We start from the raw sequence: 17,190 nt of genomic DNA on the forward strand, positions 1-17,190 counted from the left end.
TAAAACTTTCTGTGTCAGGGTCGTCACAGGAGGGTCATGATGATTGACAGACAGGCTGCTGACTGTCCATCTGCTCCCCCGTAGCAGGACCCCCTCCCCCTTTACATACACACATACACGGATACATGCTCTTACACACACACACTACAAAGCTCCCCGCTCTAACCACTGCCTAATAGTGACTGTGTCATCAGGCTTATACACCTACTTGATTCATCAGGTTGACCTCTGTAAAACCCTTGTTGTAAAACTGGCAGTTTGGCCAAACTGCCAGTTTACAATAGCAAATTTCAATAGCTATTATAACCATTACTCCTAAAACTTTCAAAACTGGTTCTAGCTAACCCGATGGCATAGACACACATTGCACACACTTTTTTTTGTTCACACTATTTAAAATTATTTATTTAAATATTTTAATTTCAATAGCTCCTTGGTCATGTGACCTACTGACTTCAAACAAGGTTCAGAATGAATGAACACTCAGTGGCCCTACACATTGCACACCCGTCAGTTTGTCCATTTTCATCTCATGCGATTTACATGAATTTTCAATGTTTTAGAATGTTTCTAATTTCAATAGCTCCTTGGTAATGTGACCTATTGACCTTTAACAAGGTTCAGAATGTCCACTGACTATCCTTCTATATTGCACACCCTTTAGTTTGTCTGTTTTCATCTCACATGATTTTACATTCATTTTTCATACTTTTAAATTTCAATAGCTCCTTGGTAATGTGACTTACTGACCTCAAACTACTTTCAGAATGTCCACGGACTGGCGGAGACGGACGCCGCGAGGCATCCAGTGCGGTAACGCGACTGATCCCGGAGAAGCTGGCCGGAGCCCCGGGGAAGAGTTATTTTTTCTTTGTGAAGGGCAGGGCGAACCCTGGAACGGGTTTACCCCGAGAGAGGGGCCCAAGCCCTGGAAAGTGTAGCGGTTTTGGCGGCATCCGTTGAGCTCTCCCTGGAATTCCGGGGGAGAGGATGTAATTCTCACGCCGGGCGGTTGGGGACTTAGTCTCTGAGTGGATAAAAGCGGGCGGGTCACCAGCCTAGAGGCAAGGAGTCAGAGGTCACCAGGTCAATGGGTGTCTGCCTGGAGGTCAGGAAGGCCCCAGGGAGAAGGCCCAAGTGAATAGGTGTGTGAGTGACACTGTCCTTCAGGGGGGCCGAGCAGGCAAATTAATATAAAATCATATGAGATGAAAATAGACAAACTAAAGGGTGTGCAGTGTGTAGGCCCAAGGAGGGTACATTCTGAAGTCCGTAGGTCACATGACCAAGGAGCTATTGAAATTCAAATGTAAAAAAAAGTGTACTTTGTTTACGCTCCCTAACTAATTCAACTAGGAATTCAAAATGATGCTCACATTTCCACATATTTATTAGCTTTGCAAAGCAAATTAAGGTCCAAATCGTGAAAATAATTTTTCACATTACGCAATTTTTCCAACATCATGACACTTATTTGGAGTCTGTGGCTCAAGTAGTTTGAAAGCTAATGAGGTTTGAAAGCTCGAATATCTGTCAAATATCCGACCTGAAACTCTTTACCTCGGTCATTCTTCACGAAGTCGACTGTGGAAAATGACAAAATCGCTGCAAGTTAAGCCTTGGTATGGATAAGGCAAGTACAGCCTCCGTTAAACACCATATGGTACAAGCTACAACAGCACCGACTGTCTTGTTAAGCTCAACAGTGCTTTGTTTCATGACTCAATGTTGTGAAGATGCACTTGGGAAGAACGAAAGCTGAGATAATTACAATGAATGTTTTAGGACCAAAGACTGCAGGATATTTTGGATGATCTGTCCCCGACCGAAGGTGAGCCAGTGTATTTCTCAGTTGCCAGTGATGCCTCAAACAAGTGAAATAGAAAAATGTGTCCAGTGTGCGTAAGATATTTCTCTGTGTCTGATGGAGTGCCGTACAAGTTACCTGACTTTTATGAAGACAGTGATGAAACTGCAAATGGCATACATAAAGCTCTGATGAAGTGTCTAGAAAGGCATGAACTGGATATTAGACACACCACAGCCTATGCAGCAGATAATGTCAACTTTGGAAAACAACACTCCCTTTACCAGTTATTGAGCAGTGCCAACAATCGCATTCTGAAAGCTAATTGCCCAGCTCACATAGCTCATAATGCCTGCGATCAGCTGTCAGTGGATATTGAGACAATTGTTTTTAAGATCTACAGCCACTTCTCGGTATCTGCTTCCCGAAGAGAGGAACTGCGTGTATTTTGTTGACATTGAGTGGCATGAAATTCTGCAACATGTTTGCACACAGATGGCTCTCTCTTCATCCAGCTGTCGATCGTCTCCTGCAAAGCTGGCCAGCTCTTACTTCATACTTCAGGTCCCTCGGGGAGACCTATCCTGTGCCACTGAAGAGTATTTTTGAGTATGAAGAAAAAACAAGCTGCTGAGATTTATCTGTGCTTTTTCCACAACGTGGGAAAAAAAAGCTGGAGGAAACAATGCTCTGCATCACAGATGTTTAAGTGATCTGTCAATCACGGATTACAAAAAGAAAACCCCGTCGTGGACCAGGATGTCTTGCTCCCAGACAGACTAAATTACTTTTTTGCCCGCTTTGAGGACAATACAGTGCCACTGACACGGCCCGTAACCAAAACCTGCGGGACTCTGTCGACCCCGCCCTGTGCAACTGAGTACTGGACTTCCTGACGGGCCGCCCCCAGGTGGTGAGGGTAGATAACAACATCTCCACCCCGCTGATCCTCAACATTGGGGCCCCACAAGGGTGCGTTCTGAGCCCTCTCCTGTACTCCCTGTTCACCCATGACTGCGTGTCCATGCACGCCTCCAACTCAATCATCAAGTTTGAGGATGACAATACAGTGGTAGGCTTGATTACCAACAACGAAGAGACGGCCTACAGGGAGGAGGTGAGGGCCCTCGGAGTGTGGTGTCAGGAAAATAACCTCACACTCAATGTCAACAAAACAAAGGAGATGATCGTGGACTTCAGGAAACAGCAGAGGGAGCACCCCCCTATCCACATCGACGGGACAGTAGTGGAGAGGGTAGTACGTTTTAAGTTCCTCTGCGTACACATCACGGAAAACTGAATTGGTCCACCTACACAGACAACGTCGTGAAGAAGGCGCAACAGCTCCTCTTCAACCTCTGGAGGCTGAAGAAATTCGTCTTGTCACCAAAAGCACTCACAAACTTCTACAGATGCACAATCGAGAGCATCCTGTCGGGCTGTATCACCGCCTGGTACGGCAACTGCTCCGCCCACAACCGTATGGCTCTCCAGAGGGTAATGAGGTCTGCACCACGCATCACCGGGGGCAAGCAGGGTCAAATAATAATAATCACAGTGGTTGTAGAGGGTGCACCAGGTCAGCACCTCAGGAGTAAATGTCAGTTGGCTTTTCATAGCCGATCAGATAGAGCGAGTCGAAAACAGCAGGTCCCGGGACAAGGTAGCACGTCCGGTGAACAGGTCAGGGTTCCATAGCCGCAGGCAGAACAGTTGAATCTGGAGCAGCAACACGACCAGGTGGACTGGGGACAGCAAGGAGTCATCAGGCCAGGTAGTCCTGAGGCATGGTCCTAGGGTTCCGGGCCTCTGAGAGAAGAGAGAGAGTTAGAGAGAGCATACTTAAATTCACACAGGACAATGGATAAGACAGGATAAATACTCTAGATGTAACAGACTTATCCTAGCCCCCCGACACATAAACTATTGCAGCATAAATACTGGAGGCTGAGACAGGAGGGTTCGGGAGACACTGTGGCCCCGTCCGACGGTAATGTCCAACCAGGCAGGATATAACCCCACCCACTTTGCCAAAGCACAGCCCCCACACCACTAGAGGGATATTTTCAGACCACCAACTTACTATCCTGAGACATGGCCGAGTATAACCCACAAGATCTCCCCTAGGGCACGAACCCGAGGGGGGCGCGACCCCGGACAGGAGATCACGTCAGTGACTCAACCCACTCAAGTGACGCACCCCTCCTAGGGACGGCATGGAAGAGCGCCAGTAAGCCAGTGACTCATCCCCTGTAATAGGGTTGGAGGCAGAAAATCCCAGCGGAGAGAGTGGAACCGGCCATCACTGTTGGAATTTGACTGTGATCATGACTCGTGACCACCGGTGTAGCGGTAATACGGTCACCATAACAGCCCTATCCATGTGCTTATTAACACTAAAGATAATTACGTTTTAGAAAAATAATGGCATAAATAGATTTTCTCTCATAGAATCTGAAAGGTCCTAATATTCCTATCAAACGTTCCGTTCCAGGTGTCTTGATACTCTAGCAAGAACCCATTTTTATACACACTGAACAAAAATATAAATGCAACATGTCAAGTGTTGGTCCCATGTTTTATGAGCTGAAATAAAAGATCCCAGAAATGTTTCATATATTTCATAATATGTTTCATATATTTCTCTCAAATGTTGTGCATCCCTGTTAGTGAGCATTTCTCCTTTGCCAAGATAATCCATCCACCTGGCAGTTGTGGCATATCAAGAAGCTTATTAATCAGCATGATCATTACACAGGTGCACCTTGTGCTGGGGACAATTTAAATTTTAAATGTTTTATTTTACCTTTATTTATACAGGTTTTTCTCATTGAGATAACATCTCTTTTCCAAGAGAGACCTGGTCCAATAGCAGCAGGGGGAACAACGCTTCAGACAAAACAACGTACATACACTAACACAACATTAAACAAAACTATAAACACACATACAGTACAACAAGAACATTTTATGTTAAAAAGATGAAAGTCTTGACTATAAAAGGCCACTCTAAAATGTGCAGTTTTGTCACACAACACAATCCAACAGATGTGGTGTGTGGGAAGGTGGCGCGGTGGTCCTTGGTGGGTGTGGGGGTGCTTTGCTGGTGACACTGTCAGTGATTTATTTAGAATTCAAGGCACACTTAACCAGCATGGCTACCACATCATTCTGCAGCGATACGACATCCCATCTGGTTTGCGCTTAGTGGGACTATCATTTGTTTTTCAACAGCACCATGACCCAAAACACACCTCCAGGCTGTGTAAAGGCTATCTGACCCAGAAGAAGTGTGATGTAGTGCTGCATCAGATGACATGGCCTCCACAATCACCCGACCTCAACTCAGTTGAGATGGTTTTGGAAGATTTGGACTGCAGAGTGAAGGAAAAGCAGCCAACAAAGTGCTCAGCATATGTGGGAACTCCTTCAAGACTTTTGGAAAAACATTCCTCATGAAGCTGGTTGAGAGAATGCCATGAGTGCAAAGCTTTCATCAAGGCAAGGGTTGGCTACTTTGAAGAATATAACATATATTTATATTTATAACACTTTTTTGGTTACTGCATGATTCCGTAAGTGTTATTTCATAGTTTGATGTCTTCACTATTATTCTACAATGTAGAAAATAGTAAACATGAAGAAAAACTCTGGAATGAGTAGGTGTGTCCAAACATATATATATATATATATATATATATATATATTGCTATATACAGATGACAATTTGCTATCTAGCTAAATCTGGTGCAGGAGCATGTTGTACATGTTCCCTGACAAATAAACGTAATAATAATGCTTTATTTTTTAACAGTCACGTTAGAGGTCAAAGGTTACTGTTTTGTAAATATCTCTGGTGCTGCTGATCCCCTAAGCTTTGTCCTATTTGTCCTAGCTTTGTCCTCTAAGCTTTGTCCTATTTCTATACCTAAAAAGCTAGACAGGGGGGGGGGTAAATTAATGACAATCTTAGGTTAAAGTTTATCTCTAAAATATATTCTGTATTGTCCTCAACATGAAATCATATTTTTTCCCTGGCAGATTACTTCATAGATCACCATCGACAACCAGTTTCTGATTGTGTTTGATAAAACATTGGTCAAATAAGTCCACAGCAAGGAGATGAGTGTGTGACAGACTTATATTTTCATTTGTATGGTTAGAGAAGCAGAATGTGTAGTAGGGTACTACACTATATAATGACTTAATCATCATCATGTTCTGTCCCTATCTCCTCCAGCTGTTGGGAGCTCAGTTCAGTGATGTGTTTAATTACACACTGTGGGCTATCCCCTCTTTTCCCTCTATTCAACACAGAGTAGCTGTGTGGCCATGGGTGTGTCCCAAAATGCACTCTATTCCCTATATAGGGCACAACGTTTGACCAGAGCCTTCCAGGGCCCATAGGGCTCTGGTCAAAAGTAGTACACTGTATCGGGAATAGGGTGCCATTTAGGACACTAGCTTTGTCAGGCCACGGTCTGGTGGGTTTTAAAAGCAGAAAGAGTTAAGAAGCTTTGGGAGCAGAGCTGTAGGATAGCCTTGGACAGGCCAGCAGCAGGTTCAACACGCTTCTGTCACTTCCGGCAAGAGAGAGACAACTCACTTGCCCAGGATTAACTGGGATAGAGAGAGGATTACACTCTTCTTTCTTTCCAGTTCGCTGCGTAGTAAAAGCACAGACCTGTTACCGGCGAATCCCCGGGGGACTCTCACTCTGCGGCAAAAATTGGTCAACTGTATTACACAGAGGACAAATCCTCCTCTGGAGCTAAATATTAAGGGTTGAGGAAGCGAGTCAAAGGGACTGGAAGAAAAGAGACCACAGAGGTAAGTAGTGAGCACGCAGGAATGTGTTAAGTCTTTTACAGTTGGCTCCGAGCCCAGATACAGTAGACTCTCACTCTGACTGTTGAGGAGGTGGGATTGGGCTCTTCTAGTTTTCAGGATTAAAAAAAATGGTTTTCCCACCAAGGTGATCCACTGTTTTTAATCCAAGTATTACTACATATTAGAGTCAATTGACGTACCCATCCGTCAATCTAATTAACATGATTACAAAATCCCCATACTTCTGTTTAAGATGTAACACTACATCACCAGTATTGTTTTGTCTTTCTGTTGAATGGGTGATGTTGACCGACACAGGGACATGGTAGCACGTAGAATACGGAATTAGAAGAGACTGCTTAAGTGGGTCATTGACTTTTGAACCCTGAGTTTATTTCACACACAGGGCATTAAATTACCCTTAGGGTTTTTAACGTGTGACAGTGGAGGCTGTTTTTACCTGGGAAGTTATTAACACCCCGTTGACATCCATCATAGCAGAACTGCTGACTATGTATATAGAGGTCAGAGTTTTATTAATCTGGATTAATGTTACGTTATTGTTATCGAAAATGTGTAAGAAGATTAGATGTTACCATTCAGCTTTTAGATGAACTACTAAGCAAAGAATATATTTTTTATCTAATTTCTCTCTTTCCAAGGTCTGGGTTGGGGTGAATTTCCAGCGGTCAGTGCTGGGTGATCCCCATGAGGCAGACTGGAAGCCGAGGTGGTGATGTCGTCCCCTAGACTGAGTGACCATGGTCAGAAATAGGAACCAGCTTCTCTCTCAACCTCTAGCTGATGGCAATGCACTTCTCTCCTGTATGTTGTGATAATCCTATTGCTATTTATCTTTATGATTATGTTGGTGTTGTCCTCCAGGGCTAAGGCAGATCCTGTCTGACGTGGTGGAGGAGGTGAAACATTCCATCAATAAGGAAATCAACGGGGCAGAGCTCCTATACAGCCTCCTCAACGCACCCTGGCTCAAGTCCTTGCTCAAAGTTAGTCTGGGAGTCTAGTCTGTGATATACTCTCATCTGGGGTTTAGAAAGGCTGTGTTTCACTTCATCTCTACTTTCTCTCGGGTCTCCAGGTGCATGAGTGTCTGCGACAACACCAGAGAGAGCCTCCTGCTCCCTTCCTACCGTATACAACACAGCTCATCCAACAGGTAGGACCTTTCCCTCTACTGCTTTGCCCTCTTCCCTCATTGGCTTGTCAGTGGTGTCAGTCCTGTCCTGTGTTCACTCAACCCGTCTTTCTGTTTCTCTTCTAGATTCTGACTGACATGAGAACAGTTCCGAACACTTCTGCTGAGGCCAGGGAGCTTTACAGTCTCCTCAGGGAACCACACCTCCAGGTGAGAGATCCTGAGGAAAAAAGGGCTCCTATGATCCTAAACTTTGTATCTGTTGTTGTAACTAAGTTCTTCTGGGTTGTGTGAGTTATTTATGTGTGTTGAGTCCGCCTAAATTAATGAATTGACTTAATAGTTGTGCTTTGTCCTAGGCTCTGATATCAACCCATGATATGGTGGCCCAGAAGGATTATGACCCTGTGCTGCCTCCTATCCCTGACAACCTCCCTGACGATGAGGAGGCCATGAGGATTGTCTGTTTGGTGAAGAACAAGCAGCAGCTGGTGAGTCATGGATTGGATACAACTGTTTGTTTTTAAGGAGGAAGGCTTAAAGCAACAACAGAATAATACTAGATTAAAAGTATCATCAAGGGTGCAATCTTTTACACCTTGCTATTTTCTAACGTGGATACCAAAAACACACTTTTAGTACTTTCACACTTTTCCCTCCATGCAAGGTTACAGAAAGGTCGTGTTTTATGCACACCGAGTACAAAGGAGCAACTCCTGAGGACCTGATGGAAGCTGTAAGAAAGAGCAGATGATGCTTTCATAACATGTCATTCGTTTGATTGTTAAATTGTGTTACAGATGATTTCAATCAGAGTAATAGTAGTAGAGATGGTTTTAATACTTCAACATTCCAGGATGGCTTATGATTAGTGTCACGATGTGTCAGTTTAGGACACCAAAATATACAATTTCCAGTCACTCAATTTGACCACAAAAATGTTCCCATAGTTATTAAGCTGTATATACTTGGAAGCTCCTACCCATCCACATCTGACATTGCGACCTCTTTTGGAACCTGTTTGGAACAAATCTAAATCCAATCCTGGTGGCAGACAGTTTTAGCAGTACCCTGTCTACCCAGATCCCTATTTCAGGGCTATGGAGGTTTCTATGGTCTCAGACAGAGGTAATCTTGTCTAGCCCTGTCTCTCCCCCTGAAAGAGGAGCTCAGGAGGGGGGATCCGCAGTCGCTGGGACACCCTGAGGAAGACGACCCGCAGAAGGCTGATCCACGGTGGGGTCAGGGTGGTGGAGGGCCCCTGGCACGGTGTGAGGGCTCTGGGGGCCGTAGTGCCCGGGGAGCGACCAGTCACGCCCAGCACAAGGAGAGTCGGCTACCCACCAGCTGAGTTGCTATCTTCTGTAGGTCTACCACCGCTGGCCAAGCCCCGCCCTCCACCACGTTTTAAGCCAATGAGTAACTGTAGAATGTGCCAGACTGATGCACTCTGGAAAGAAGAAGGTCTTAATCGCTCTGCCCCCTCAGTCTGTAACTCTCTCCTGATTGGTAAGAACAAATTACAGTTGAAAAGGCCCTGCAAACAATATGATTCAATACTGTATCTACTGCCATGAGTAGTACAGTGCTGTACACTGCAATACATATCAGTTCAGTACATTATAATACAACACAATGGAACTTCTACTCTTATTCAGGCTAATAGATTACATTTTTCCAACCTCTCTCCTCCTTGCTTCTGGAGATAATGTGATCAAGGAGCTAGACAGAGAGTCAGCCAACACCCTGTCCCCTCTCCCACACCACGCTCCACCCCTCCAGCCCTGGACTCTCACCCCTCCCTGCATGGCTGCATACCACCATCCCCCCGGAACTCCTCCGCGGTTCCGGAGCTACAGCGTCAGACCCCGGATCCGCACAGCTCCCCCCAGCCCCATGCAGCATCGGCGGATAGATGAGATGCCTCGCGACCCCCCTGTGGAGCTGGCTAAGCAGGAGAGCCTGGATGAGTTGAGGTCCACGGTGGAGGAGGCTGCTAGCTCTATGGAGCGCCGCACCAATGACGTCTGGCTGCTGGGGCAGAAGATGGCCGCCGCCACAGAGCGCATGTCTGAGAGTGTCCAGGAGAATGCCCAGGCCCTGACGCTGCTGGCCCAGGTGGTGAGCAGATTGCAGACACTCACCGCTGCCAGCAGGGCAGTAGCAGATACACCGGAACCACATAGAGGAACCAGCAGCGGTATTCCACCTGTCAACATATCAGCCAGCGAACAAGAACACACAGCCAGCAGCTTGAAGACTCAGACATCCCTTTCACACCAGTCCAGAGTATGCTCCCTGTCCTCCTCTTCCTCCATCTCCTCCTCCTCCTCCAGCTCCTTCACTGGCTCTATGGACGGCATATCCACATCCCAGGGGAAGATCTCTCAGCCTCAGTCCCCAGCCTGCAATGGGTCACCCAAGGCAGGATTGAAGACCAGGGTTCCGCCCATGTCTCCCAAAAAGCATGTTGGTGCTTACCCCACATCTCAAAAGAAGCATGTGGAACCCCAGTTCCAGAAACCCCACCTCTACAACAGCCTCTCAACAACTCCACCGCCTGCTCCGCTCGCCCACAACCACAACAAGACTGGCTGCCGCTCCAGCTACAGCCAGGGGAAGAAGAAGAGGAAGTGAACCAGCCAGGAGGACAGTGGTGCTCTCATGTCTCCAGGATACCTTCTATTCCTCTGCTTCAGGGAATGGTCCTCTCCTCAAGATTCCCTCAGAGACCTCGGCTTCAAAAGGCATTTATCCTTTCTTCTGTTATCTTCGTCACCATCATGTCGCCCACCATTCATCCCGCAATTGTGATGTTGGCTATGCCCATTGTTGCGTTTCCATCCTCAAGCCGTCCATCTGTGTTTCATGCAACTCTGTGTTTCCCGAATGTCATCTGTTATTTTCACATGATTTCATTTTGTAATTGTAAATAAAGCATGTCCATTATTCCCTTTGGACTCATGATGTCTTCATCTCATATCTCATGACACCCTCCATAACCTGAAATAGGCCAAATGTGTGATTGTTGCTGTTCCACCCCAGTGATGAATCTCTGTACACAGTGAACTCCAAGAGTATTTGGACAGTGACACATTTTCTGTTGTTTTGGCTCTGTACTCCAGCACTGGATTTGAAATGATACAATGACTATGAGGTTAAAGTGCAGACTGACAGCTTTAATTTGAGGGTATTTTCATCCATATCTGATGAACTGTTTAGAAATTACAGCACTTTTTGTATATTCACTTGTGTATTAAAGTGGTAAAAAGTTAAGTATTTGGTCCCATATTCATAGAACACAATGGCTACATCAAGCTTGCGGGTCTACACATGTGTTGGATGCATTTCCTGTTGTTTTGTTTGTGTTTCAGATTATTTAGAAAGAATGGTAAATAATGTGTTGTGTCATTTTGGAGTCACTTTTATTGTAAAGAAGAATATAATGTTTTTAAACACTTCTAAATTAATGTGGATGCTGCCATGATTAATGATAATGATAATCCTGAATGAATCGTGAATAATGATTAGTGAGAAAGTTAGACGCACAAATATCATACTCCCAAAACATGCAAACCTCTCACCATTGCAACAACAGTGGAGGTTTTCTGGGGGGGGGTGCATGATATTTGTGCATCTGCAAATTAAATCTGACAGTCTGCACTTTAACCTTATAAACATTGCATCATTTAAATCCAACGTGCTGGAGTACAGAGCCAAAGCAAGTTAACATTCTTCAAAGTCCCAATACTTTTGGTGCTCAATATGTGTGAGAGCTACAGGACAATGTTTTAACCCTGGATTCATGTCCCCTCTCTGTCTCTCTCTCTTAGGGAGCCACGATAAAGCGAAATGGGATAACAGGGGAGATCTTTGTGGCACGGGTGATCCATGGAGGACTGGCAGACCGCAGCGGTGAGACCACCTCTCTATCACACACTAACTCTCTCTCTCTTTAATCTGTTTCTTCTTACTCATGTGTGCCCCCTCCCCCCTCTCTCCCCAGGTCTGCTACATGCAGGGGACAGGATCACAGAGGTGAATGGTTACTCCGTAAATGGCCTGGAGCCTGAGCAGGTCATTGAGAGACTGGTGAGTCTACCAGCAGAACACTGCTTGGCTGCCCAAACATCCACACATTTCACACAGTCAACACATATGGTGTCTGTAGTAAGTCTTCATCCACCAGTGATGTACATGGGTGTTTATCTGTCTTTGGACCCACAGGCCCGGTCTCAAGGCACCCTCATGTTCAAAGTGGTTCCCATCACAGATAGACCAGTCAACAACCAGACGATAGTGAGTAATGGCATGTTTACCGACCTACCCTTCCCTGGTAACAGTATCAGACAAGTCATGTAAGCTCATTGAACCATAATGGCACCAAAACCAAAGTCTTTCTCTTGACAATAGGAGGTTACTATTCCCAAGAAAACCTATGGCTCAGTTCCTGTCTTCGGTGTTGTAGTAAAGATCTTTTCATTGCATTGTCCTTGTGTCTTGTTGTCTGGTGTATTGTGTCTCCTGGTGTCCCAGCTGTATGTGCGTGCCATGGCAGACTACAGTCCCCAGCAGGACCCGGCCATCCCCTGCGCCGAGGCAGGTATGGACTTCAGGAAGGGAGACCTGCTGGAGATCGTGGACCAGTCAGACTCCCTCTGGTGGCAGGCCAAGAAACTACCCAGCACCTCGGCCTGTGCTGGCCTTATCCCCTCCACCAACCTGCTCAGGAGGAAACAGAAAGAGTTCTGGTGGTCTCAGCCCTACCAGCCACACACCTGCATAAAACCCTGTAAGTAGAGTACAGTCTCACCTTTATGTCTGGCTTTTCAACTCTTTTACACCAAATTATAAGCAGCTGGTAACAAGTATTACTGTATATCCATAACAATAACAAATGACAATTCTCTTATCACTCTTGCTTACCTGAAGTGAGCACTGTGAATGAAGGTAAGGACTATGATCCTTTTTAAAGTGCCAGTTTTCAATGAGAGGCAGTTATTGTTACTTTTAGTCATGTAGTGTATGTGGACACCTGCTTGTCAAAATCATGGGCATTAATATGGAGTTGGTCCCCTCATTGCTGCTATAACAGCCTCCACTCTTCTGGGAAGGCTTTCCACTAGATGTTGGAACATTGCTGCGGGGACTTGATTCCATTCAGCCACAAGAGCTTTAGTGAGGTCGGGCATTGATGTTGGCCGATTAGGCCTGGCTCGCAGTCGGTGTTCCAATTCATCCCAAAGGTGTTTGAAGGGGTTGAGGTCAAAGCTCTGTGCAAGCCAGTCAAGTTCTTCCACACCGATCTTGAACAACCATTTCTGTATGGACCTGGCTTTCTGCACGGGGGCATTGTATTTCTGAAACAGGAAAGGGCCTTCTCCAAACTGTTTCCACAAAGTTGGAAGCACAGAACCATCTAGAATATCATTATTATGCTGTAGCGTTAAGATTTCCCTTCACTGGAACTAAGGGGCCTAGTCCGTACCATGTAAAACAGCACCAGACCATTCTTCCTCCTCCACCAAACATTACAGGTTGCACTATACATTGGAGCAGGTAGCGTTCTCCTGGCATCCGTCAAACCCAGATTTGTCTGTCAGAGAACGTGTTTCCACTGCTCCAGAGTCCAATGGCGGCGAGCTTTACAGCCAACACTTGGCGCATGGTGATCTTAGGCTTGTGTGCGGCTGCTCCACCTTGGAAACTAATTTCATGAAACTCCCGATGAATACTTATTGAGCTGACATTTCTTCCAGAGGAAGTTTGGAACTTGGTAGGGAGTTTTGCTATAGAGGACAGACAATTTTTATTTTCCACCATAATTTGCAAATAAATTCATTAAAAAATCCTACAATGTGATTTTCTGGATTTTTTTTCTTCTAATTTTGTCTGTCATAGTTGAAATGTAGCTATGATGAAAATTACAGGCCTCTCTCATCTTTTTAAGTGGGAGAACTTGCACAATTGGTGGCTGACTAAATACTTTTTTGCTCCACTGTATATAGTGTATATCATTATTGACTTTGCACTGACCTGTCATCAGTGGTGGAAAAAGTACCCAATTGTCTTACTTGAGTAAAAGTAAAGATACCTTAATAGAAAATGACTCAAGTAAAAGTTAAAGTCACCCAGTAAAATACTACTTGAGTAAAAGTATTTGGTTTTAAATATACTTAAGTATCAAAAGTAAATGTAATTGCTAAAATGTACTTAAGTATCAAAAGTGCGAGTATAAATCATTTCAAATTCCTTATATTAAGCAAAGCAGATGGCCACATTTTCTAGTTTTTTATTTATTTATGGATAGCCAGGGGCATTCTCCAACTCACACATTATTTACAAACGAAGCATGTGTTTAGTGAGTCTGCCAGATCAGAGGCAGTAGGGATGACCAGGGATGTTCTCTTGATAAGTGAGTGAATTTGACCATTTTACTGTCATACTAAGCATTCTACTAGTACTTTTGGATGTCAGGGAAAATGTATGGAGTAAAAAGTACATACTTTTCTTTGGGAATGTAGTGAAGTAAAAGTGGTCAAAAATATTAATAGTAAAGTACAGATACCCCCAAAAATGACTTAAGTAGTACTTTTAAGTATTTTACACCACTGCCTGTCATACTTTGCTCTTTCAGAGGAAGACCTGATTGATGAAAAGTGTGTTGAAGCTGGTAAGATTTCCCTCATTTCCTCTACAATAAATCATATTGTTTCACTCATTTGTTTACTGCAAAATGACTTTGGTGGATTATATTATGAATGTTTTTCTCCTTCTATTTTCTAACAGATGAGGAAGCTTTTGAATCTGGTAGGTAAGTCTTTGTTGAAGTTAGTTGATCATGCAGCCTATACAAAATACAGTATCACTCAACTATAACCTTGTTTTCTTTATCGCAATCATTTCTGAATTCCAATTTGAAATGTGAGAGGAGCTAAGAGAAGGTGAGCATGACCTGCTCTACTGAGCTCTCCTTTGATCTCAATTAGAATCAACTCCAACACCATGTCTAGTGACATGCACATTCATCCCATTCTCATGCTCTTCCCCTCCCTGTTCCCCCCGCTCCTAGAGGAGGGTGAGTTCAGCACTAACATCGAGGGGATCTATCTAACTGGGTTCAGACGTAGCCTGCGTCTGTGTCGGCGCCAGTCCCTAAACACAGGCTCCAGTCAGCAGTCCTTCTACACACGCAGCGGCTACAATGCCCTCAACAACCCATACGAAGAGGTGGTACGATACCAGCGCAACCCGCAGGACAAACACCGCCTGGTTGCCCTCGTGGGTAAGACACCAGTCCGGCACTAACCAGCAACACAAATATATTGGCAAAAGATTCAGATATGTATTGACTGTCATGAATACGTACTATTGTGTATATGGTTTTGTGGCCAGTGTACAGTGTACAGTGTGCCTCTGCTTGTATTGACACAGAATATGTGTGATGACATGACGGAGACCTCACAAGTGTGTCCTTCTCTCTCAGGTCCCTCTGGCGTTGGAGTGAACGAACTTCGCAGACGGTTAATCAAAATCAACCCAGTGACCTTTCAAGGGGCAGTGCCTCGTGAGTACACCACCTGAGTGGCCTACTTGACTTTCTTCCATTGTTGACATGGATACAATCAATGTCTTATATGACGGCTTGTCTTCCGGTGATGTCATCTGACATATTTTCCCTTCTTCCTCCAGACACGACACGAGCCGCCAGGAGCTATGAGGAGTCTGGTAAAGAGTATCACTTCATCAACAGGGAACTGTTTGAGAACATGGTTTACAACAACAGGTAGGTACTCATTGAGTAACAGCTGCTCACTTTCCTCTCACGAACACATCTTGTTAAATCAACTGTCACAACACGAATGTGACTCGTGGCCTTATGTCCTAATGGGGACAAAGAGGATTAAGTAAGTTAATAACATTGATGTGGACCACCTGATTATAAGCCAGGGTTTTGTGCTGCGTTTATAAAAAACAACAGGTTTCTGGAATACGGGGAGTACAAAGATAATTTCTACGGCACTAGTCGTGATGCTGTGAAGGATGTTTTGAACAGTGGAAGGATCTGTGTGATTGACATCGAGCCTCATGTGAGTCCTGCTGGGGTTCTTATCAGTGGGGCTTCATCAATGACTTGGCCCTATTGTGGAGTTAGCTCTGTGTTGACCTCAGTTGCATCTTGGCCAGGTCTTCATTGTAACTGAGAATTAGTTCTCAATTGACCCGTGTATGATGACTGTCCCCTTCCAGGCCATCCAGTCAGTGAGGACACATGAGCTTAAGGCCTACATCATCTATGTGAAGCCGCCCACCGCAGAACGCATGAAGGAGACCAGAAAGGATGCTCAGATCACCACCAATTACTATGATAACAGACCTTTCAAAGTAAGCACTCCTATGGTTTTATTATCAATTCTCAATGTTTTAATTGACCAGGAAGTCTCTCACGATTTGAACCTCTTTACCTCTTTTTCCAAAGAGACCTGGTAATAATACGTCATCCCTATGGTGATCAATTGGTTGAAATACTGACCATCATGCCAAAGTTAGGATAGTAACCAACTGTCATGATATTCTGTTCCCAACAGGAGGAAGACTTCCAGGAGATGGAGGAGGCAGCAAGGAAGATGGAGTCTCACTACTGCCAGTTCTTTGACTCTGTGATGGTGAACGACGGGCTGCAAGACTCATGTGTTCAGCTACTGAGGGCTGTGAGGAGGGCTCAGGATGAGCCACAGTGGGTTCCTGCCAGCTGGATACGACCCACAGAGGAGTTTTGATGAGGAGAATAGAGGGGGAGGAGAGTACATAAAAGGATAACAAACAGATGGAGGGCAGTGCATCGTAAAAGAGGGAATGGAGAACAACATGGATGAGGAGTGGCTGTAACCTTTGGCTGCTACTTCTGAAGATACCCTCTGCTCTCAAGTGGAATTTGTTTTGGATTGGGTTAATTGTTTTGTTTTGTTTAGTGGTGAGTTTGAGAGACTCATACAGATACTGTCCTTGTGTCTGCTTGAATCTGTTGTTGAATAATTAGCATATTCAAGGCTATGATGGAGCTGGATTAAACCAAAAATCTGGTCTGTTTTTCTCTAAAATTGTGTGCGTAGTTGGAGATCATTTATTGATGTGCTACACAGGCATGCTATGAGAGGTTGTAGGTTAACGTCATCTTTCGTTTACATTTAGAGCAAATAATTGTCCATGCTGAATTTCTGTATTTTCTTAATGTTTTTATTTTATTTAATAAAAATAATGTTAATGCCAAAGAATGTCAATTCAAGTGCTCAAGATTGGTACTATTTTTCAGTATGAAGGCGAGCAAGTAAGTGGAGTTGTGTGCTCACCATTTGAACACAATGTTTTCATAATACTGAAAGGTAAAAAACAGAAT

At 44.6% G+C, this 17,190-nt stretch overlaps 1 protein-coding gene across 1 annotated transcript; it reads left to right on the forward strand.

Moving 5' to 3' along the window:
* Positions 1-6,483: 6,483 nt before the first annotated feature.
* On the forward strand, positions 6,484-17,074 carry LOC109878170 (MAGUK p55 subfamily member 4). The gene is made up of 20 exons (XM_031824416.1): positions 6,484-6,637; positions 7,300-7,401; positions 7,523-7,644; positions 7,737-7,814; positions 7,920-8,003; positions 8,153-8,284; positions 11,627-11,708; positions 11,800-11,885; positions 12,021-12,092; positions 12,330-12,585; positions 12,726-12,743; positions 14,431-14,466; positions 14,583-14,603; positions 14,723-14,737; positions 14,866-15,078; positions 15,280-15,360; positions 15,486-15,579; positions 15,775-15,883; positions 16,044-16,178; positions 16,382-17,074. Exons 2-20 carry the CDS (start codon positions 7,374-7,376, stop codon positions 16,571-16,573), a joined length of 1,854 nt encoding a protein of 617 aa, XP_031680276.1. The 5' UTR covers positions 6,484-6,637; positions 7,300-7,373; the 3' UTR covers positions 16,574-17,074.
* The last annotated feature ends 116 nt before the right edge of the window (positions 17,075-17,190 follow it).

This window comes from Oncorhynchus kisutch, linkage group LG5 (genome assembly GCF_002021735.2).
Source record: "Oncorhynchus kisutch isolate 150728-3 linkage group LG5, Okis_V2, whole genome shotgun sequence".
Taxonomy (NCBI): Eukaryota; Metazoa; Chordata; class Actinopteri; order Salmoniformes; family Salmonidae; genus Oncorhynchus; species Oncorhynchus kisutch.

Bases quoted from the DNA above. Each gene is read 5' to 3' on its own strand.
- LOC109878170 (XM_031824416.1), top strand. From the start codon at position 7,374: ATGTCGTCCCCTAGACTGAGTGACCATG. The intron at 7,645-7,736 runs GTTAGTCTGGGA...TCGGGTCTCCAG, and splicing joins GGCTCAAGTCCTTGCTCAAA to GTGCATGAGTGTCTGCGACA. The intron at 15,079-15,279 runs GTAAGACACCAG...CTTCTCTCTCAG, and splicing joins CCGCCTGGTTGCCCTCGTGG to GTCCCTCTGGCGTTGGAGTG.